This window comes from Ailuropoda melanoleuca, chromosome 10, assembly GCF_002007445.2.
Source record: "Ailuropoda melanoleuca isolate Jingjing chromosome 10, ASM200744v2, whole genome shotgun sequence".
In the NCBI taxonomy this organism is placed as follows: Eukaryota; Metazoa; Chordata; class Mammalia; order Carnivora; family Ursidae; genus Ailuropoda; species Ailuropoda melanoleuca.
The window spans coordinates 21,849,422-21,872,641 of record NC_048227.1 but is presented as its reverse complement, the minus strand read 5'-3'; the positions used below and the strand labels follow the sequence as shown (position 1 = coordinate 21,872,641).

Genomic DNA, 23,220 nt, shown 5'->3' with positions numbered 1-23,220 from the left:
AAGGGATAGTATTTATGTAAAGCATAAACCGTACTGGGCGGTTAACAATAGTTAGTAACAATAGTTACTAAAATTTAAAAAAAAAAAAAAGCTCAGATGACAATTTGATCTCCAGAGAATTCTCCTCAGCCAAAGTCTTCCCGCTGGGGGAACTGTTGGCATTCAGGGAGGGACAATTCTTTATTGGGTGGGCCTGTCCCTTACATTGTAGGATATTCAGCATGTCCGACCCCTGTCCACTAAGTGACATATTTCTTCCCTGTTTCTTTTGACAAGCCAGAATGTTCCCTGCCGTGTATTTTCTAAGCCCACATGAGGGGTGCCCACCTCAGTTTAGATCCAGTACTGAATGAATTAGTTGTACAAGCGTTCAGATTTACATATTCAAAGATATATGTTGCAGTATTATTTGTAATAAAGAAAAAAATGGAAATAGTTTAAATGTCCATTAAGAGGGGCTTATTTATTCATTTTTGAAATATATATATATTTTATTATTATTAATATATAATGTATTATTTGTTTTAGGGGTACAGGTCTGTGGTTCATCAGTCTTACACAATACACAGCACTCGCCACAACACATACCCTCCCCAGTGTCCTTCACCCAGACACCCCTGTCCCTCCACCTCCCTCCACTCCAGCAAACCCTCAGTTTGTTTCCTGAGATTAAGAATCTGTTATGGTTTGTCTCTCTCTCTGGTTTCGTCTTGTTTCATTTTTTCCTGTCTTCAAGAGGGACTTATTTAAATTTTAAACCACGGTCCTAAGAGAATAGTGTATTTACATTAAAGCAAAGATGATGTTTCTATGTGATTTGACTTGAAAACAGTGCGAAAATGTGTGTGTGTGTGTGTGTGTGTGTGTGTGTTTGGGAGAAAGATCCCATGAAAAGCTATAAGGACAGTATGGACATAATTAGAAAAAAAAATGGTAGCTAGTTTTATTTTTATATACTGTTAAGAAAGCAAGTTGAAATGTAATACAGTCCTACATTTATGAAAAAAATGTACACACGTCTTAGTATGTACATAGCAAAAACTTGTATGGAGAAATTTGTACACAGTGGTTAATGGTGATTCATTCTGGGGGAGAGGCTGCCATTATGGGAGACTTTTATCTACATTATATATATTTTTAAACATTCTGGACTTTTAAACTACACCTGTGTATAGCTTATGTATAGAAAAAGACTTTTCAGAAGTCTTTTTCTTTTTCAGAAGAAGAAAAATAAAGCAAAACAGCCAGGTAACCTCCCCTCTCCCAAACAAACAAATCAATAAATCGCCCTTTCTTAAAATTTCTACAAGGCATAGTTCAAAATCCTCACCGAGGATGGGTGCACTCGTGGTCCCCAGGGACCCTTCTGGGCTCTGTTCACCCCACACCTCTCCCTGTTCCTGGAATAGGTTTCCCTTTTCACGCCTCTGCCTGAAACCTCTTGAAACTGATGTCTCGGTCTGGTCTGTTAAAGTGATTTGTCCTAACTCCCTCAGGATGTGGTTTTAAGACACCCTGCCCTGGCTATCTCTTGTGCATTCCCTGGGGCTCGGAGAGGACTTCTGCGTGCATCTGTTAGCCTCTGAGTCAGCCTGCAAGGCTGGGGACTGTCTGATTGCACTTCCCATACCCTGTACTGGGTTGAATGACCAGTCATGGACCAGACCTGCCTCTTGGTTGCCCACCTTCCTAGTAACCGAAAGCAGGCTCTGTGGGGTTCCTGTTGCCCGGGGCAGCTTCGGAGGGGGACAGCAGCTCAGTTCTCCAAACCTCACTCCTCCTGGCACTCCACAAAGCTAGCAAAGCTAACATGTTTTTTGTTTACTGTCGACATGGCAACCTGGGTGGTTCAACCAAAATGGCCTCCAAAGAGGCACCACCCTGGCAGGAACCGGGCGGGTAGTGTGAACAGTCCAGTTCTGTCCTTGTCAAGGCCAGGGCCTTCTGCCTAGCTCCCCCCGGGGGATGGTGGTGCAGTCAGTCGATCAGCGGGCCGCCCTCTTAATAGAGTATCAGGCGGCCAAGCAAGGATGTTTATTGAATTTGCCATAACGTGGGAAAGTGCTTCGGCTCTGGAGTTAAACTCAAATAGCAGAATATAGAGTACAGTTACAGCTTTGTAAAACACGCACACGTACACACACCCCCCCCCCCAAAAAGCCTGGAAGGAAGTATATCAGCACACCAACAGGGATTGTCTTTGGATAGGATCTGGAGCGATCGCATTCCCTTTCTACTGCTCTGTCATTTCTCCATTGTCTAGAATGAGCATGTATATGTTTTTAATTTTTTAATAAAGTGGGAAATTTGGGGTACATGGGTGGCTCAGTCGGTTAAATGTCTGCTTTTGGCACAGGACTGAGCCCCACGTGGGGCTCCCTGCCCAGTGGAGAGCCTGCTTCTCCCTCTGCCGCTCCCCCCTGCTGGTGTTCTCTCTCTCTCTCTCTCTCAAATAAATCTTTAAAAAAAAAATAAAGTGGAAAATTTTATTTTTAAAAAATGTTTTCCTGGTCTGGGAGTATCTTGGGGATCATTCCATATCAGGACATATAGATCAACTCTTTTACCTTTATTTATTTATTTTCACCTCTTTTATTTTTATTTATTGTTTAAATTTGTTTAGAGAGGGGACGCAGAGGGAGAGGGAGAGAATCCCAAGCACACTCTGCACTGACCATGGAGCCTGACATGGGGCTTGATCTCTTGACCCCTGAGATCATGATCTGAGCCAGAATCAAGAGTCAGGTGCTTAACCAACTGAGCCAGCCAGGTGCCCCTCACCTCTTTTATTTTTAGAGTGAATTGTATTCTGTCACATGATGTACATGGATTTATTTAGCCAGCCCCCTTCTTGCGGGACACTTCCATTGTTCCCCTTTTTTTCCCTTTACAAATAATGCTGTAATAAATCTCCTTATACGTCTAAGCAAACTTTAAAATACATATATATTTCATAACATGTAAGTAAATACATATACAAGGTAAAAAGAATTCAAACCGTATCCAAGGTGTAGTGATAAGGAAGCCTGGCACCCCTGATCCCTGTTTCCCTGGGGGAGTGTCCTTCCAGAAACGTTCCTTACGTGCACAAGCGGTTACATGTATACGACCCTCCCCCTTTCTTTTTTATGGAAATGTTAGTTGACTGCACAGACGTGAGCTGACATCAGCTAGCACTTAGTAACAGCCACCGTGGGAAGGGCGGGCACGGCTCTGCACACGTCACTCATTTGATCTGTGTGTAAGTCCTGTGAGGAAGGGCGTAGATAGTAAACCTGAGGCTCTAAGATCTGAGTCACTCGGTATTCTTCGTGACTGTACCATGTGGCAGCCTATTTTGTTGTTGTTTCTTGATGGCTGAATATCGTGTCTGGAAGCCCCGTAGTGTGTTGAGCCAGGCCCTCATGGATGGGTGTGAAGGTTGTTTCCAGTCTTCTCCACAAACAGCTCTTCCAAAAACATCTCTCTCGGTATGTCCTTGTTCCCCTGCACGGGCACACCTGCCAGGTTAAATCCCCAGGGGTGGAATGGCTGGAGCAAAACATTTAGAACTCAGCTGGGCATTGCCCACTGCCTTTCAAAGAGATTGCACCAGCATCTGCCCCTCACGCAGTGTGGGCACGCCTGCTCCCCACGCCCTTGTTGGAAGACTTTGGTGATGACAGTTATATTTGCAGCCCACCAAGGGTGGCTCTAACAGCTGGGTCAAAGGACAGCGATTACCCCAGAATGAGACCAAGAGGCTAGGGTCTGATGACTCACTGGGAAGAGAGACATCCCTGCCCACCCCAGGCCCCAGAAAGCCCCACCCTGGCAGGACTGGGCTTCTGTCCCTGCCGTGTGACCACAGGAAGCTCTGTGCATATCCAGAGGTGGTGAACATTTTGGGGCTCTGCCCACTGCTTTGGGAATGCAGAATCAGGCAGGGAAGCTTGGGCATCTAGCATCCAGAAAGCTTTGGACCTCCAGCAAGATGAGGGCCTGCTGGGCAGATGAAGGAAAAAAGAGGGTGATGCTGGCAGTGGGCAGGAGGCCACCTGGTGACCTGTGTCTGAAAAACAGGAGGGGACTGAGGAGACACAAGCCTGACTGCGGGGACTCCTCTCTCAGGTCTGTGCAGGCGCTCAAATGCTCACATCCTTTGTGGAACTGTATTGGGGTACAGGGGGCCCCCATTTAATTTTAGCTTGTAAATATTTTTTAGCAGCTTTGTTGCAATGTAATGTAACATGCAATTTATCCGTTTGAAATGTCTAGGGCAGCAGCTTTAAGTATACTTATCCAAGTATGCGTTCCCGTCACCACGGTCAATTTTAGCCCATTTTCCTTAGCCCTAAAAAGAAACCACACACCTCTTAGCCATAGCCCCCCAAGATCCCCAGTCCAGCCAGCCCCTGGCAACCACGGATCTACTTTCAATCTCTCTGGATTCGCCTGTTCTGGACATTTCCTAGAAAGAGGATTATATAACATGGGGTCTTTTGTGTCTGGCTTCTTTCGACTTAACTGCAACATTTTCAAGGTTCATCCATGTGTCCGTGCTCATTTTGCATTGCTGAATATTACCCTGTTGCATGGATGTTCCATTTTTTTTTAAAGATTTTATTTACTGGAGAGCACAAGCAGGGGAGCAACAGAGGGAAAGGGAGAAGCAGGTTCCCCGCTGAGCGGGGAGCCCGACCTGGGACTCGATCCTAGGACCCTGGGATCATGACCTGAGCCAAACACACTCAACCCACTGAGCCACCCAGGCGCCCCTGTTGATCCGTATTTGGGTTGTTTCTCCCCTTTGGCTTTTGCAGATAATGCTACACAAATTGTGTGGACACGTGTTCATTTCTCTTGGGTGGATACTTAGGAGTGCATCGCTAGGTCACATAGTCATACTCAGTTTGGTTTCTCGAGCTTCCCTTTTGCAGAAGAGTGGGGAACTGGGGCTTGACGGGCTTGGTCTGCATTCTGGGTCTGCTGGTTGCTGCAGGCCTGTAGGCAAGTTTCCCCCTTGCTCTCTGAGCCTCGGGCACCACCTCAGTGGACTGGGGAGCTGTCCTACCTGCCTGTCTGTTTCAGGAGGGTTGCCTTGAAGTGCAGGCTGGGATTCTGTCTGGGGAGGGGCTTCTAGGGGGCAAGGGCATTATGCCACCCTAGGGAATGTTATTGCTTTGCAGGGTTTTGTGGGTTTTTTTTAAGATTTTGTTTATGAGAGAGCCCATGTACAAATGGGTGGAGGGGCAGGGGGAGAGGGAGAAGCAGACTCCCCTTGGAGCAGGGAACCCAACGCGGGGGCTCAATCCCAGGACCCCAGGATTGTGCCCTGAGTCGAAGGCAGACGCTTAACTGACTGAGCCACCCAGGTGCCCCAACTTTCCATCCTTCCCATCCTTTCCTCTCTAGCCCTGGTTCTGAACCCCACTGGTTGGGGAGACCAGCAGCAACTACTCTTTTTGGCAGAGATTTCTTTAGAACTTTCAGCTGTATTTCTTTGGCAATTATTTGTCTGATTGCTTGTGGAAGTACTCCATGTTCCTGGCAGAAAACGGTGAGAGTGTAGATATAATTGCTCTTGCGGTCTTAGTGTGTATTTCGGTCTTTTCTGTATTTCACTATAAATATAGACTTGACTAAATAGGGATTTTATTACAATAATAAGATCATGTATATATGCTCTTCAGTAACCAGTTTTTCTTGGCAGACAAGAGATGGTACATATCTTTCCATATTAGTAAATGTGGGTCTAGTTCATCTTTTTTCTTAATGAGAGAAAAAGAGACGGCTCTCTGGCCGTCCATTGTATGAATACAGAGCAGTGGCTGTGAGCATTTCCTCTTGTGGGATACTGAGGCAGTTTCCAGTTTTCTTGTTGCCATAGTCAGTGCTGAGTTCCGTGGAAATTGCACGAAACCTCTAAACGCATGCGGTCCCGAGTGGGGCAGCCACACAGCACTGTGGCCTCTTCCCCAGTGAGCAGGCAAGCAAGCATGCTTCCCCAGTGCCTGCTCCTTTTATGTGTCCTTGGGTGTAGATTAACCAGCCCTTTGCTATCAACCAGGAGGGTAGGTCAGGCTGACATGGAGCTGCAGTTTCTTGGAGTCTGTGGAAAGGATCATGGGAAGCAACATTTTATAACATCCCCTGGGAGAATAACAGTTGGTGTCTCAGGGAGGACTTAGGCAGCCTCCGAATGCTTCCTCATGGAAGATCGGAGGCCCTGATTGCTGTGTTGGTGGTAATAAGAATAGCGATATAGAAACAGCACCAACAGCACTAACGTCCTATGTGCCGGAGAAACTGCAAACGCGTTACCCGAATATCCGGCCTCACTACTGGCATAGTCCAGGAAATTTGTTGTTATTGTTATAATTATATGCTTGTGTATTTTTTTTTAAGGATTTTATTTATTTATTTGACAGAGACAGCCAGCGAGAGAGGGAACAGAAGCAGGAGGAGTGGGAGAGGAAGAAGCAGGCTCCCAGTGAAGGAGCCTGATGCAGGCCTCGATCCCATAACGCCGGGATCACGCCCTGAGCCGAAGGCAGATGCTTAATGACTGAGCCACCCAGGCGCCCCTATGTATTTATTTTTATTTTGTACTCTCAGGCTTTGAAGAACCAAAGACTTTTCCATTCTCTAAGCAGGGTTATGTTTTCCTTTTTAGGAACCCCCGCTGGGCCCCCCATTAAGACAGCACAACAACTGAGTTTGGATCTTTTTATTTTATTTGATCTTAGTTTTTAAAAACAGTTTATTTATTTATTAGAGAGAGCATGAGCGGGGCGGAGGGGCAGAGGGAGAGGGAGAATCAGACTCCCTACTGAGCGCGGAGCCCTATGAGGGGCTCAATCCCAGGACCCTGAGGTCATGACCTGAGCCAACAGCAGACCATTGGTGGACTGACCCACCCAGGTCTCTTGAGCACACCTTGCCTTGATGTTTCTTTTTTTAAAGATATTATTTATTTTAGAGAGAGAGAGAGTGCACACAAGTGGGGGGAGGGGCAGATGGAGGGGCAGAAAATACCAAGCCGACCCCGCGATGAGCCTGATGCAGGGCTTGATCCCGTGATCTGGAGATCATGACAGAGCTGAAATCAAGAGTTGGGTGTTTAACCAGTTGAGCCACCCAGGCGCCCCACACCTTGATCTTTTTAATGGCTGCGTACTACCGTACCAAGTGTATGGAATCTTCTCCCTGTGAATAGGCAAGTTACTGGCAGTGCCCGAGGTTATGTGGCATTATAAGCACGGACCCATCCTTGGGCTGCTCACCTGCACACACCTGGGTAGGTGATCACGATGGCTGGGTCACAAGTCAGTGAAGGTACTGCCAGGTGGCTGTCAAAGGTGACCGTACCTGCTTCCACTCCCCTCAGTGTCCGAGAGGACCCACTTCTCAGGCCTCCATAAACACTTGTTTTACTTAACCTGATGGGTAAAATAGTACACCAGCAATTTGCAGCTCATTTCGGGGCTGTTGAGCTGTAATGAGCATAGTAACCTCAGTGAGCCGCTATTTCTTGGGCGGGGGGGGGGACCGTGTCTAGCCCAGGTGTGGGGCAGGAAAAAAGTTGGCTACTAGTAGTCAAAACATTCCTCGTTGTCTTTTGTAAACAAGGAAATGGAGGTTCGCACAGTCAGCCGTGGGTGGCAACCAGAGTCCCGGGAACAAATCTCCCTCCAGGAACTTTTGTATTGTGCTTCAAAAGAAAAGTCAGTTGCATTAAACCCATCCATTGCCAACAAGGCGTGGCATGATTCTTTTCTGGGTTTGGCAAAAACGTAATTTTGATCCTGTGAAATAACATGCTCTTAAATTCTGAAATACTTTTTTCCTTGCTTTTTTTTTTTTTTTTTTTTCATTTTTTCAGCCAGGAGGTAATTTCTCTTGATACTCCTCACTGAATGGAGGGAGTCGGGGAGCGTTTGAGTCACTGGTTAAGAGAGTGCAGTTGGAGAGCCATGAGTCCCAGGCAGAGCACAGAGCGCTGTTCACAGCAGCGGGAATATGAGAGGAAACAGTGGTACTTTTTTGTTTGTTTGTTTTAAGTGCAGAGATTCAGGAACTGTTTTAGTTTCAAACGTGTCTGTGGCAGGGTTATTTATAATGGAAAAATCAATGACACGCTCAAATTCTAACAGCAGAGAACCACAGGTGAGTGGTGACGTTTGTAGTGACTTAGCACTTCCAGCTAACTTGCAAATTCATGGTGTCATGTTTGTGTTTAAAAATGTAAGTCATAGGGGTGCCTGAGTGGCTCAGTCGGTTGAGCTGTTGGTTTTGGCTCAGGTCATGATCTTTTGGGTCGTGGGATCCAGCCCCGTGTTGGGACCCGCTCAGCGAGGAGTCTGCTTGAAGATTCTCTCCCTCTGCCCTTCCCCCACTTGTGCATGCGAACTCACGAGCTCCTGCTCTCTCTCTTTCTCTCAAAGAAATAAATCTTTAAGAAAACTAAAATAGGGGCGCCTGGGTGGCACAGCCCTTAAGCGTCTGCTTTCGGCTCAGGGCGTGATCCCGGCATTGTGGGATCGAGCCCCACATCAGGCTCCTCTGCTATGAGCCTGCTTCTTCCTCTCCCCCTCCCCCTGCTCGTGTTCCCTCTCTCTCTGGCTGTCTCTATCTCTGTCGAATAAATAAATAAAATCTTAAAAAAAAAAAAAAACTAAAATAAAAAAAATAAATATTTAAGTGATGTGTTCTCTGCCTCTTGGAGTGTCATTTTTTGGAGAATTCCAAATTTGTACATTTTAAATGTGATCCAGCAATTACACTTCCAAGAAATATGTCCTACCGAGATCTTGCACGATTGGATAAGGTTTTAGATACGAGGGTGTTCACTTCAGGACTGCCTGTACTAGGGATTGTCAGAATCCAAGTATCCATCAACCGAGGTTAGAGAAGTACCTTAAGGTACATTTGTACAATTGCATGGGGTCAACCCAGCCTGCCTGAACATATGACATGGGAGGATACGCAAGGCCCTGTGTTAAGTGGAGAAGAGCAGAATGCAAGGGCTCTGGCCTGATGCTATATGCCTTTTGTGTTAACAAATGCAGAGGAACAAACTTACAGAGAATCTGTGTCAGCTGTCAGCTGTGGTTGTCAGAGCAATGGGTCAGAAAGTACTTTCACTTTCTACTTCATATTCTGTCGTGTGTGTAGTTTTTTAACAGTAAGCAGATCATACATTTGGAATCAGGAAAACAATCACGATCATGATATATAAAGTACCGAGCCCCATGGGCCCACGCTCCTGAAAGGCTGTGAACTGTATTTACAGTGTGATTCCAGTTGTACAAAAAAATGCACAGGAAGGATCTGGAAAAGAACAAGTCCAGAGCATTGACGATTGTTGCTCTGGGTGGGTGGGGGTGGGGGCGCATGTGGCGGATTTGAATTTTGTCTTTTTTCTGAGTGTTTTCATTAAGCATGAATTCGCTTCCAAATTGGAAGAAAGAAATTCTGGGCTTTATTTTTGGACTTTGCAGAGATTGGAATCCAAGCCCCAGTGAGGAAGCCCTAGCCCTTGTGAACTGTGCGAGTGCGTGTGTGCGTGTGTGTTTTTCAGAAAGCTCAGTTGCTCTGCTTTTTCTCCTCTGAGCAGGATCCCAGCCGTGAGGCTGAGGCTCAGGCCAGAGGCACGCTTGGGGTGCTGTCTTGCCCGGGCCTGAGTCCGTGGGAAGCTGAGGGATCCCCCCAGTGGGTGAGGAGGTGTGGAATTGCTGTGGGTCTGCCACCCAGTGTCCAGCCCCCCATCCAGCCCCCTCCCCCATGGCTCAGGCCTCTGGCCCAGAAAGGAGTTTTGGCCTCACGGATCCTGCGAGAGGCTGCGGGGTAGGGGTTTCTTCAGGGAAGGAGCAGAAAGAGGTTGCGACCCAGTGTGGGTGGAGGAGTGTTGGGAGGGGACAGGGAAGGATTCCACTGTGGGATTATAAAATCAATAAAATGAGCTTTTTAAAACAAGAAAGGGGGTTGGGTGACGATACTGCTGAGAATCAGCCTTATCTCCATTACATGCCTTGGTCATCTTTCCCAATTTTGAAAGTTTGGGGGGCTATCTTTGGTCCCCACAATGATGGAGGGGCACTAAGGTGTTGAGAAGGTGGAGGGCATGGATGCTAAAAACCTGAAATGGGCAAGGCAGTTGTGCATGACGAATATTCTTGCGTCCCCAGGACCTTGGACTATCTCGTGGGAATGTCTTCCTAATCATCTGAGCCCAGAACTTAGCGCTCTGTTAATGTAAAGACAACATATCTTTGGCGTGGTTGGAGATATTCTGAGTTTGGGAAGGTTGTGTTGTCTACGATTTTCATTTAGAGTGATAAAATTGGGTATATTTATGATTTATACAATATTTACAAAAAGATGACGTTGACTCTGATAGGATCCAGAATTCCCACTAATAGAGTAAGCACAGTTGTTTGAAAGGGCTCCTTAGCATTTTAAGTGGATGTAATCAAAATGTGTCTAACCAGTCCCCACAGATGGGCATTTGGGTTGAATTTGGTTTTGCACATGATGATGCTTCTTTTTATATATATATATATATATTTATTTATTTATTTATTTATGTATATATATAATTGTTTGCAGATTTGTGTTTTTCTAGAACACGTTTCTAGATGTAAAATTGCTGAGTCAGAATACAGGAATTCGCGTTTTTCATTCAGTACATTGCCCAGTTGCCTTTGGAGGAGGGTTAGACCCATTGACCGTGTGGGAGGGCACCCGTTTCCCCATATCCCGGCCAGCACTAGTTATGAACAGTCATTAAAATGTTTACCAGTCTGGGGGCACCTGGGTGGCTCAGTCGGTTAAGCATCCAGCTCTTGATTTCAGCTCAGGTCATGATCTCGGGATCCTGGGATGGCGCCCAGAGTTGGGCTCCCCCAAGTGGGGAGTCTGCTTGAGATTCTCTCCCTCTCCCTCTGTCCCAACCCTCACTCGCACATGCGCTTGTGTTCTCTCTCTCCCCAAAATAAATAAATCGTTAAAATGTTTGCCAGTCCACGAAGCACCTGGGTGGCTCAGTGGGTTAAGCGTCTGCCTTCAGCTCAGGTCATAATCCTGAGGTCCTGGGATCAAGCCCTGCATTGGTGGGGCGGGGGGCGGGGGAGGTCCCTGCTCAGCAGGGAGCCTGCTTCTCCCTCTCCCTCTGCTGCTCCCCTTGCTTGTAGTCTCTCTCTCTGTCAAATAAATAAAATCCTTAAAAAAAATAAGTTTGCCAGCCCAAACAAGGCAAGACTATTTTTTAATTTCAACTTTTTGTTTACGGGTGAAATGCTATGTGCTTTCCTATGTGTATTGTGTTTCTTTGGTTTCATAGTTAAGATATGTCACTTCTGCCCATGGGAAGCCTGTGCCCAGGTGAGAACAAATAGGGTCTTTTGGGAACTCTGTTCCTGAAAGGATAATTGTAGGCAGTGTTTCTCTCTCACTGATGTTGTCTTCCTCCCCAGAGCTGGGAGACGCTTGGGAAATCAGGGGGCGGGAGGAGGCTGGGGCAGCACTGCCCCGCAGACCCTGGTCTAACATTTCCCTTCGCCTTCTGCAGGAAGCTTGGAAGCATGCGATCAAGAAGGCCAAACACATGCCTGACCCCTGGGCTGAGTTCCACCTGGAGGATATTGCCACGGAATGTGCCACACGTCACAGGTTGGCAGCCTGTCTGGGGGTGCTGTGTGGCCCCAGGTCTCCAGGAGTCCTTGGGGGGATGGGTCCTGCTTCTGCTCAGTGAGGCCTGAGTACCTTTGGAGGTCAAGGAGAAGGGAATAATGATAGTATCTGCCACTATTTGAGCATTTATGCATGCTTCACGTGCTGTGCGTGATGCCCTTTCTCGTCAGGGCGGTCCTCGAAGGTACGTACACGTCAGGCAGGGCAGAGTCATGCTGCAGTAACATGCTCCAGAAGCTCCATGCAGCAGCGGTGTACCTCTCACTTGAGTGAAGTTGGGTGAGAGCTCAGGGACCCTTGGGGGCCGCTCAGGCATCCAGGCTTCTCCCATCTCGTGGTTCCACTGTCTCACCACGTGGCCCCTACAGTTGCCACCGAAGGGGGAGAGAGAGCGCACGGACATAGCATGTGAGCTTTTTGATGCCTCGGCCCCAGGAAGATTCGCAAAATGGAATTAAGAGTGTCTGGAATTCCTATTTGGAAACGTAGAGGGAGAGGAGTTATTTCAGGAGGTTTCAAGAAGAAAGAAAGTAGCAAAAACCACAGAATACTACCACCAAGGGTAACTATGATGATAATAGCTCTTATGTATTGAATCCATGTGACAGGCACTGTTTGAAGCCCTCTATGTGTGTGTATTCATAAAAAAAAAAAAAAAAGCCTGAAGTAGGAATCATGTCAAGTATTTGGGACCACTCTTGAGAATCTGATGAGGGCCATCCCAGAACGTTGTACACATATGTCTAATTTTGTGCATGATATTAGAGGCCTCTTGGACCTATCCTGGATTTCACCCTCCTGTCCTGTGACCTCTGTAGACCCCTCCAGTCTGAATCCTCTAAGCTAACACCCTGGGTCCCATAATTGCCCCAGGGGAGATAGAGGTTTGCCCAGGGTTACCCGGGTAACCTTCTGACTCTCAGTTCAGTGTCTTTCAATTAGTCAGAACTCTGTTTCAAATGCAGGTGACAGAAACCCAATTCATAGTCTTTAGCATAGAAAGGAATGTTTGGCTCACACATGTGGACTTCAGGTACGGCTGGTTCCAGATGCTCCGGGGACACTTTGGGCTTTGACCTCAAATTAGACTCTCTTACATCAGTGGCACAGATGACAAGAGCCCCGCATTTCATTTCACCCAACAGAGAAGGATCTTTTCCTTCTCAGATAGTTTTAAAGAAAAGTTCCACAATGGAATGTCATCGGTCTGGCTTTGGTTACATGCCCCTCTCTGAACCAGTCATGTGCCAGGGAGGTTTGCTCTCACTGACCATGTCTGGATCACATACTGCAAGCCAGAAGGTGTTGGGGATCAGTTCCACCCAGTCCACATATTCTGAGAATGGAGGATGGTGGTTCTCCAAAGGGAAATTGGGGTGCTGTTACTGAAAGAAGAGGGACCCGATGCTAGGCAGGCAGAAACGGTGTAGCTTTCTGCATCTTTCTGCAACGTGTCCCTGCTCCTTCCTGTGAGGAGATGGCTCAGAGCCTGGCATGCACCCCCTCCCTGCCGCTGGAGGCCCACGTCCTAGCAGGCCCTGGGGGCTGTGCTGGCAGCTAAGGCCAGCATTGTGGGGGTCCCAGTAGGGCAGAGTATGGGCTCTGTTCCTCCCTCCCTATAAGGCCAGCATGGTGACTGGTCGGTGACACATGGGCTCCAGGCTGAGGCGCTCTCTCTACCAGGCAAATCTATTTGAGGCCCAGCCAGGCCTAAAGCCAGGTTTGCTCTGGAAAGATTCCTAAGAAAGGAGAGATGGAATTGTTCTGGAACATTCTCTGTCTTGCTCTGCCTTGGGTGTCGTCCGGCAGCCCTTTCCTCGGCTGAACTCAAGAGGCAGGGCCTCCCCTAGCCCTTCCTGAACGAGGACACCTGTGCTACCTGTACTGGGCCTCACACAGGTGCCCGGCAAGATGGAGCGTTCTGCCGCCTCCTGTCCTGGGACACGCCATTTGTTGTGTAGACTGGTTAAAATAAAGATATTTATCCAGTCGTTCATCCAACGTGTGTGTATTAAGCTTCCACATGTACCAGCCCCTGCAGTGAAGAAGATAGACAAAGACCTGGCTTTATGAAGTTACAGTCCAGTGGGGGTGGGGGGCAATAGGGAACAAGCCCACCCGCAGCACAAGTGCTGGGCAACACCTTGGAGAGGAAAGGGAAGGAGGCCAGTGGGGGGGGTGGCCTGGGAGGGGAGAGTGTCCACAGACCCAACCCGGGAGGTCGGCTGGGCTTGTGGGTGGAGTGGTCTCTATCCCAAGGGCAGCAGGAAGCCGGGAAAAGTCTTTCACTTTTAGCCACTGGGTGAGAGGATCCTGTTAGTGATGCTGTGCCCTGGGGTGGCTTCTCTCTGCAGGTACAATGCTGTCACCGGGGAGTGGCTGGAAGATGAAGTTCTCATCAAGATGGCGTCTCAGGTGAGCTGTCCGTGGCCCAGCAGGGACAGAGCTGAGTACAGATTCTTCTTGACCAGACTTCTGTCCCTGTTCCCCCCCTTCGCACTCACTTAATTGTTCTAACTTTGGGGCATTCTCTATATTACTGTGTATTTATTTTATTTTTTGTAATCATTTTATTGAGATACAATTCACCCACCGTACAACATACCCATTTAAAGCGTACGGGTTCGGTGGTTTTTGGTATAGTCACAGAGCTGTGCAACCATCACCATGATCGATTCCAGAACGTTTTACCGTCTCCAAAAGAAACCCCATACTTACCCACCAGCAGTCAGCCCCCAATGCGCTCTTCTCCCCCAGCCCTAGACAACCACCCATCTGCCCCCTGTCTCTATAGGCTTACCTCTTCTGGACATTTTATGTATTTATCATACATCAAAAGATGATCCTTGGGACTCTTGTCAAAAATCAGTTGACCATAGGGGCGCCTGGGTGGCGCAGTCGTTGGGCGTCTGCCTTCGGCTCAGGGCGTGATCCCGGCGTTACGGGATCTAGCCCCACATCAGGCTCCTCTGCTATGAGCCTGCTTCTTCCTCTCCCACTCCCCCTGCTTGTGTTCCCTCTCTCGCTGGCTGTCTCTCTCTGTCAAATAAATAAATAAAATCTTAAAAAAAAAAAAATCAGTTGACCATAAATGCATATATCGGTTTTCAGAAATTGCAGGGTCACCGCCTAAACCTGAGCTGTAAAAGGGGTTCAGTGGCTTGCAATCATCCTTTTGGGGGAGGGGGGAGGAATAGACTAGAAAATGGAGCACTTCCTGCATTGTCAGGGGGAGGATGGTTGTGTGAAACTTTTTTTTTTCATGTGTCACACACTCAGAAAAGGGTACAGCTTGATGAGTTTCACAAAGTGAGTGCTCCGGGGCGCCTGGGTGGCACAGCGGTTAAGCGTCTGCCTTCAGCTCAGGGCATGATCCCGGCATTATGGGATCGAGCCCCACATCAGGCTCCTCTGCTGTGAGGCTGCTTCTTCCTCTCCCACTCCCCCTGCTTGTGTTCCCTCTCTCGCTGGCTGTCTCTATCTCTGCCAAATAAATTAATAAAATCTTTAAAAAAAAAAAAAACAACAAAAAAAAAGTGAATGCTCCGTGTAACCAGTGGCCCCCTGAACGCCCCACCCCCCCGGCCCCGAACTACTCCCTTCCCCCAAGGCTAAGCACCAACCCAGAATCTATCGCCCTGGAGTAGTTTGCCTGTTTGTGTTTTTCCTATAAATGGAGCTGTGCCATATGTATTCTTTTGAGTGTGGCTTCTTCTGCTCAGTGTTTTGTCTGCGACATTCATACTTGTTTTTGCTAGCCCTGTAATTTATAGAATAATACAGAATAATAGAACAGAACAACAGAATATATTCATTCTTGTTGATGTATAGTATTCCATCAAGTGAGTAGACCTGATTGATTTATCCATTATACTGTTGATGGACATTTAGGTTGTTTCCACTCTTTTTTTTTTTTTTTTTTTTAAGTTTTTTTTTATTTATTGGAGAGAGAGGGGTGGGGAGGGACAGTGGGAGAGGGACAGGCAGACTCTGTGCTGAGTGTGGAGCCAGATGTGGGGCTCGGTCCCACATCGAGACCATGACCTGAGCTGAAATCAAGAGTCAGACACTTAACTGACGGAGCCACCTAGGCACCCCTCCGCCCTTTTTCTGTTACAGGAAACAAGAGGAGGGCTGCAAAAACATTCTTTGACATGCACTGTTACCCCCGTAACATCTTCACCCCCTGGGGGTTCTTCCCCTCAGCCAGGGTGGGGGGACGGTGGTCTTGTCATCCCTGAAGCCTCCAGGTTAGAAATTCAGTCAGGCTCTAGTGCTGGGGTGACGGAGGGAGGGCTCAGGAATTTTAGGATTGCGATGAGGTCCAGGTGTCCATGTGGTGGGTGATGTCCCGGGGGAGAATCTGTTCCTGACTCAGGACTGCTTCTGGGTGGGGCCTGGGGCCTGATAACCCTCTCTTTGATGTCTTTCAGCCCTTCGGCCGTGGAGCAATGAGGGAGTGCTTCAGGACGTAAGTGACTCAGCCTGGCTCTCGGGGACCCTGCCCAGACTCCCTCAGGCTCCTATGAGTGGGGGCATTGCAACATCTCTGGCCGAGAAACCGAGACCACGGCCTCTGCTTCTTGTAGGCCATGCATCTCTGTGTCTGGTCTCCATTGGCCACACATTTGCCCTGGCTGTGGGGATGGGCTGGGGGAGGACATGGAGTATCCCACTGACCTCCGCTCTGGTGTTGGAGGCCAACAGATGTGGGATAAGAGACCTTTAACTACATCCGTTAAGCCTCTTCCCAGCCCTTTGAAGGATGCAGTGCATCAGGCTGGGTCCCTGGTGGACCCAAGTACCCAAGCAGGCCCTCTGCTGTCCCCACCCCCACCCCCACCCCAGGAAGAAGCTTTCCAACTTCCTGCACACTCAGCAGTGGAAGGGGGCCTCCAACTACGTGGCAAAGCGCTACATTGAGTCCGTGGACAGGGACGTGTACTTTGAGGATGTGCGTCTACAGATGGAGGCCAAGCTCTGGGGAGAGGAGTATAATCGGCACAAACCCCCCAAGCAGGTGTGTGGCACCCCTCCCTGCCACCTCCCCACACAGGGTAGCCAGGGATGGAGACTGGAGACAAAGGCGACAGTTGTGCCGGTCATGGTCCCCTTCAAGGTCTTAACAGCAGCTAGTAACAGCTGTCATCTATTGAGCACGATTCACTACATGCAGAGTCATTTATTCCTAAAACGGAGCTCCGAGGTTGTTTGAGGTTGGAATGTTTTGATCCCATTTACAAATGGGATCTATTAGTCAGGATTTTTGTTTGCAAATATTAGAAACCCACTCAAAAGGCTTAATGCTAAAAAGGAATTTATTGCCTCATGTAACTGAGAAATAGTGCTGGCCACAGGTACGGCTGGATCCAAGACCAGACAGGATGTTGAGAATCTTCCCCCATCTCTAGCCTTGGTGTTCTGTGTGGCCTCGCTTGCAGGCAGCTTCTCAGCTTGGAATGGTGTGTTGGCCACAAGCAGCTGCAGGCTTACTTTCTGTCTTCTCAGAAGCCTTGGTGGCATGACAACACCTGTTTTCCCAGAAGTTCCAAAGAAAGTCTCAGAACTGGGTTTCATTGGCTCTGGTTAGGTCAGGTGCCTGTTGCTGAGCCAATCACAATAGCCAGGGGAGGGGATGTGCAGATTGGGCAGGCCTGAGCCCTGGCTCGCCCTCAGAGGCAGAAGTGTGGGTCCTTCCCCCAGACTATGCAGGACTGAGATTGGTGGCTCCAGGAAAAAGCAGAGAAGGGGAGAATGGATAGCATGTCTGCCCCTGGGGAACCCCAGGCTCAAAGGGGTTAAGTGACCTATCGCAACAGGCAGGAAAAGAGCCAGGGCTCAAATCCAGGTGTTCCAGGCCCCTGCCCAGTTGGCTTCTTCAGTTGAGCTCCTGGGGTGTTTAGTGACCTCAGGCCAAGCAGAATTTCCTGTTGCCTGTGGGCATTTGAAAAACAGCCATGTCTGCCCTGCCTAAATTCACTGCTCAGCTCTCCCACTGTTTGAACACCTATGAGATAATATGGTACTATCTCTTGGACGTCTCGAGAGAACGCTTCCAAGAAGCCAGCAGAATTTGTTGAGTGCCTGCTGTGTGCGTGGCCCTTGATTAAGTGCACTTGGAGTAGACCCAAGAAGCCACAGTCCCCACCCGTGGGGTCTGTGACCTCCTCAGTAATTTGCTTCGTGCCATCCTGGCCTCTTTTCTCTTCCTCCCTAACCTTGTTCCTGCCTTAGGACCTTTGCTGTGGCTGTGCCTCCAGCCTGTATCACTGTTGTCGCCCCCCGAGCCCCAGCCCCATCCTTGCATGTTGAGCTCCTTCTCATAGTTCAGGTCTCAGCTCGTATGTCACCGGCTCAGCAAGGCCTCCCCGGGCCATCCTAAATGAAGTAACCCTCCCACTTTGTCCTCTGTCACGTCATTCTGTCTGTCCTAGTTTCTTTTGCTTGGAGCAGCTAGCACTGTCCAAAAGAGTCTTGTTCCTGTAGTTAATATTTGGGTTGCCTCTCTCCCCCAGGGGCAGGGATTTTGTGCCTTGTTCAGTCTGTCTCGCAGTGTGTAGGTGCTCGGTGAATAATGTGGCCGGTGGAATTGAAGAAGGGAAAGAAATGTAGCTGTTTGAGGAGGAGCCGGCCGGCCCTTGCTGGCTGCACCCCTGCAGCTACTTCTCTCCCAGTGAGCCCACTGGCCAAGCAGGTGGCCCCACCATAGACTTCCTTACAGGGATAGAGCCATATTTGGGGTGGGAACCTCTGAGAAGCAGCTGCCCCTCCCCCTCAGGCTGGTTCTCGGAACCAAGGCCACGTTTGGGGCAGTTCTCAGCTCAGGGCCTCTTTACCCTCTGCAGCTGTTGTCTGCCTGTTGAGTGACCCAGCCAGACAGTTCCTCGGATGGTTGTTTCCTTGGGAAACCCAGACCTGGATCCTTCCATTGTGGGTGTCGTCGAGGGGAGGATGGGGTGCCGTGGGTAATGTCTCAGGTCTTACCAACCCCACTTTACAAACCATTCGTGGGACTTACATTTCCTTCTGCATACAGATGAAACATGTGCTTGGTAAAAAATTCAGCAAGGAATGTCTAAGTTCCCCATACCTCCCCGTTGCAGGGAGAGAACCACCCTTTATAGTTCGGTGTATACTGCTCTAAAGTGGTGTCTGCTAGTCATATTAACGTCAGCAAATGTTGACAGACTCTTTCATGTGTCACCAGATTTCATCCTCACACTGAGTGCGAGATCCCCATTCCACAGGCAGGGAAACTGAGGCACAGTTGGTTCACATTCACGGTATTAATATAAGGCATGGGCTAAGTTGCTTAGCATACAGGCCCATAAACATGTGCCAGTGCAACTGGGTTTCTCTCTCTCATCTGACAGTCCCTCTTTGGTAAGCGGCTCAGGGTGGGCTGGTGCCCCGCCTCCTGAAGTCATCCAGAAGCCTGGTTGGTTCTTCTGTCCTGCCTTCCTCTGGGGTGTGGCCGTGGTCTACATGGCCAGGTTGGCCTCCCTGGCACGTGTCCGCTCTACAGCCTCTGGCTGGCCAGAGGAAGGGGGGCAGGCTGGAGTTCCAGCCTCGCTACTGCTCGCTTCCCATTGGCCAGGCTTGGTCACATGGCTGCACCGAGCCCCCAGGGAAGCCAGGCCACATCATTCCTACGGGATGGCTGTGCGTCCTGTTAGAACTCACATGGGCGGTGTCTGAGTCCCTCTGGGCTGCTCTAACAAAATACCACGGACGGGGCATCTTATAAACAGCAGAAATGCATTGCTTACAATTTTGGAGACTGGGAAGTCCAAAATCAGGGTGCCAGCATGATCACATTCTGGTCAGGTCCCTCCCATGGTTCCTCACCGGTGTCGTCTTCCTGTGTCCTCACATGCAGAAGTAGTGAAGGAGCTCTGTGTGGTCACTTTTACCGGGGCACCAATCCCATTCATGAGGGCTCCCCGCTCATGACCTAATCCCCTCCCAAAGGCCCCACCTAATACCATCACCTTTGAGGGTTAGGATGTCAACATAGGAATTTTGGGGAGACACATTTAGGCCATCACAGGGGTTTTCATTCTCAAAAGGAAGGGGGAGAGTGGGTTCTGGGGACAGTTGGCAGCTTTCTCTGCAGAGAGCTGATAACTGACGGAGCCAGGATTAGAACCTGTGCAGGCTGGCTTCTCCCAAGCCCTCTGCTCCGATCTGCCGTCGGCGGTGAGGGCTGCCCGGCTCCTGCCTGACCTGCTCCCCTCCCACCAGGTGGACATCATGCAGATGTGCGTGGTGGAGCTGAAGGACAGACCGGGCAAGCCTCTCTTCCACCTGGAGCACTATATTGAGGGCAAGTACATCAAGTACAACTCCAACTCGGGCTTTGTTCGCGATGACAACATGCGTCTGACACCACAGGTGAGGCCCCTGGTGGGGAGGGTCCCTGTGGGTGTGAGTCTCACCCCCAGAGGGTCCTCAAGCCTCATGGAGCCCCCCTGAGGTAGATTCTGAAACAGGATCACCCAGCCAGCTTCCGTGCGCAGACTTAAGGTCCCTGCAGGATTAAACAGGGCTCCTCCCTTTATCCTTTCCTCTCTACAACCCCTCCTTGCAGAGAAAGGCCCCACCATGGGCAGAGCTGGGGTGTTGCAGCCCCTCCTCGGTGGCGGCTGACCTGTGTCCAGTAGACCACAGCCTGGTCTCTTGCGGTCGGTCACCTTACTGTCCCTGTCTCCCCCCTGCCCTACCCCCAGGCCTTCAGCCACTTCACATTTGAGCGTTCCGGACATCAGCTGATTGTGGTAGACATCCAGGGTGTGGGCGACCTCTACACTGACCCGCAGATCCACACCGAGAAGGGCACTGACTTTGGAGATGGCAATCTAGGTAGGTGGGGAAAGCCAGCTCATTTCCATGGAGACCACACTCCCTCTGCCCCCCAAATCTCCCAGCTCTTCGTATGCCCAGGGAAACCCGCTGAGGCGGTAGGTTTGCTTTTCTAAGATGGTGGGGATGGAAGCTTGGGACGCCTGACGCCCGCCACTTCAGCGTGTTCGACGCCTGCCCCTGCCACGTTTATGGTGCCCGGCGCTGCCCCACCTCTGTCACAAAGCAGACTCCCCTGCTCTGTCTGCAGGTGTTCGGGGAATGGCGCTCTTCTTCTACTCTCACGCCTGCAACCGGATTTGCAAGAGCATGGGCCTCGCTCCCTTTGACCTCTCGCCAAGAGAGAGGGACGCCGTGAATCAGAACACCAAGCTGCTGGTGGGTGCCCAGTGGGAACCTGCTCGGAGGGATCGGGCCCTTCTGCTGCCAGGCCAGTAAACTCCTTCTCCGTGATGGCAGCCCAGGCCCTGTGATGCTTACTTGAAGAGTTTCAGGGCCAGAAGGATCTCAGCCCCATCTGTGCGCCTCATTCTCAGATCAGTGCACAAAGCCCTTTCAAGTGTCCCCACTAACACGGTAACTGCGGTCTGCTCGATCGGGCCTCTTTTGACCACAGTGAGGAGACCAAGTGTGTAGAGACAGTGAGAGAGTTGTGTGGTATGTGTATTTGTGTGGCGTGTTGACAAATGGCTGCACTAGACTTGGACCTGGCTCTTTGGACACCTTACTATGTCCAGGATGTACCCGCCCCCTCCCCCAATACCTTGATCAGTTACAAGAGACTGTTGGCAAAGACCAGCTTGGGATTCTGGATGTATGGTGGCAGGTGTTCCCCAGCTCAGGGCTGTAGAGTATGGTCAGCACTTTGGGAATGCTGGCTGGCTTTGAGCTCCTGTGCCAGATGCCCCTTTTTAGAGGCCTTTTGGTTAATCCCCCACTGATTATTTTTAGATTTCCTGCCAGTCTCTAAACAGGCACGTATGGGAGCTGTTGACTGAAAGGGCCTCGGGGTTCAGGTGAACAACATGCTACTGGAAGAGCCCTTCACTCCCCAAAGCTCCTGCGTGACATGGGTGTCCCTGTTAATTCTCCAGCAATCGTCCAAGACCATCCTGAGGGGGACAGAGGAAAAGTGTGGGAGCCCCCGAGTAAGGACCCTCTCTGGGAGTCGCCCCCCACTGCTTCTTCGCCTTTCAGAGAACTCTGGAGATGAGAACATGAGTGACGTGACCTTTGACTCTCTTCCTTCCTCCCCGTCTTCGGCCACACCACACAGCCAGAAACTGGACCACCTCCGTGAGTGATGTTTTGGTCCCTGGTCATCGTGCTTGGAGGGGACAAGCACCAGAAGGGACACTGCTAAACTGGCTTTCACTTATGTTAGGAAATCAGATACGCTAACCAAAAAGGGTCATGGCCCAGATGGTTTTATGAGTCAGTTCATTGAATAAATTTTCAAGATACAAGTCATCCGAATGCTAGAAAAACAACCCCTGTTTTAGAAAACAAGGTGTGTTTATGAAACTAGCAAAACCTTTATACCAAAATTTAACAAAATGGCGAAAAAAGAAAACCTATGTTCCAGCCTCACTTATAAATAAATACACAATATAGAAATTCTAAATGAGGTATGAAAAAAAGCTAGTAGTATCCTAAAAGAATACTCCGTCATAATCATATAGGGTTTTTGCAGGCATCTGAGAGCTGTTCCACATTAGGAAACCAATGAACATTATATGAATAGGTCAGAGGTGGAAAACAGAATCTTTTTTTTTTTTTTTAAGATTTTATTTATTTATTTTGACAGCCAGCCAGCAAGAGAGGGAACACAAGCAAGGGGAGTGGGAGAGGAAGAAGCAGGCTCCCAGTGGAGGAGCCTGATGTGGGGCTCAATTCCAGGACTCGGGGATCACGCTCTGAGCCGAAATTGAAGTGACAGAGTTTGCTGCTGCTGCGGACATGGGGTCTGCAGGAAAGAGGGGAGGCAGGGCTGACTCCAGGGGTTTGATCCGAAGAACTTCAAGGGTGGTGTGGCCATTCATGCAGCTGGGTGAGGCCACAGAGGAGCAGAAGAGGAAGATTTTAGTGTCAAATGTCAAAGAAGCCTTTTGGACATTTCCACTAGAGGATCTTGGGTATAGTTTGAAGCCGGAGTTAACAGACTTTTCTTAGATGGCCAGAGGGTAAATCTTTTAGACTTTGTGGGACGTACGGTTTCTGCATTAGCAGCGTGACGTGGCCATGGTACTCAAGTGAACAGGTGTGGCCTTGTTCCAGTAAAGACACTGAATTTTATATTTTATGTAATTTTCACATATCTCAAGATACTATTCTTTTAAAATGTTCAACCGCTTTAAAATGGAAAAACCAGGGGCGCCTGGGTGGCACAGCAGTTGAGCGTCTGCCTTCGGCTCAGGGCGTGATCCCGGCGTTATGGGATCGAGCCCCACATCAGGCTCCTCCACTATGAGCCTGCTTCTTCCTCTCCCACTCCCCCTGCTTGTGTTCCCTCTCTCGCTGGCTGTCTCTATCTCTGTCAAATAAATAAATAAAATCTTTAAAAAATAAATAAATAAAATAAAATGGAAAAACCATTCTTAAAAAGGAATGGAAACATTAAAAAAAGGAAACAAGCCGGATTTGGCTGTGGAAGCTCAGGGCGGGAGATCGAAACTGGGAACCACC

The 23,220-nt window shown here is 49.2% G+C and overlaps 1 protein-coding gene across 1 annotated transcript in view; it reads left to right on the top strand.

The window, feature by feature from the left end:
• Positions 1–23,220, top strand: part of EEF2K (eukaryotic elongation factor 2 kinase) — a 67,758-nt gene that overhangs the window by 25,883 nt on the left and 18,655 nt on the right. Inside the window, exons 3-10 of the mRNA XM_002926050.4 lie at positions 11,552–11,652; positions 14,028–14,088; positions 16,107–16,144; positions 16,522–16,693; positions 19,918–20,067; positions 20,403–20,535; positions 20,786–20,913; positions 21,630–21,831. Coding sequence (XP_002926096.1) covers positions 11,552–11,652; positions 14,028–14,088; positions 16,107–16,144; positions 16,522–16,693; positions 19,918–20,067; positions 20,403–20,535; positions 20,786–20,913; positions 21,630–21,831 — 985 coding nt within the window. The remainder of the gene's footprint in view (positions 1–11,551; positions 11,653–14,027; positions 14,089–16,106; positions 16,145–16,521; positions 16,694–19,917; positions 20,068–20,402; positions 20,536–20,785; positions 20,914–21,629; positions 21,832–23,220) is intronic.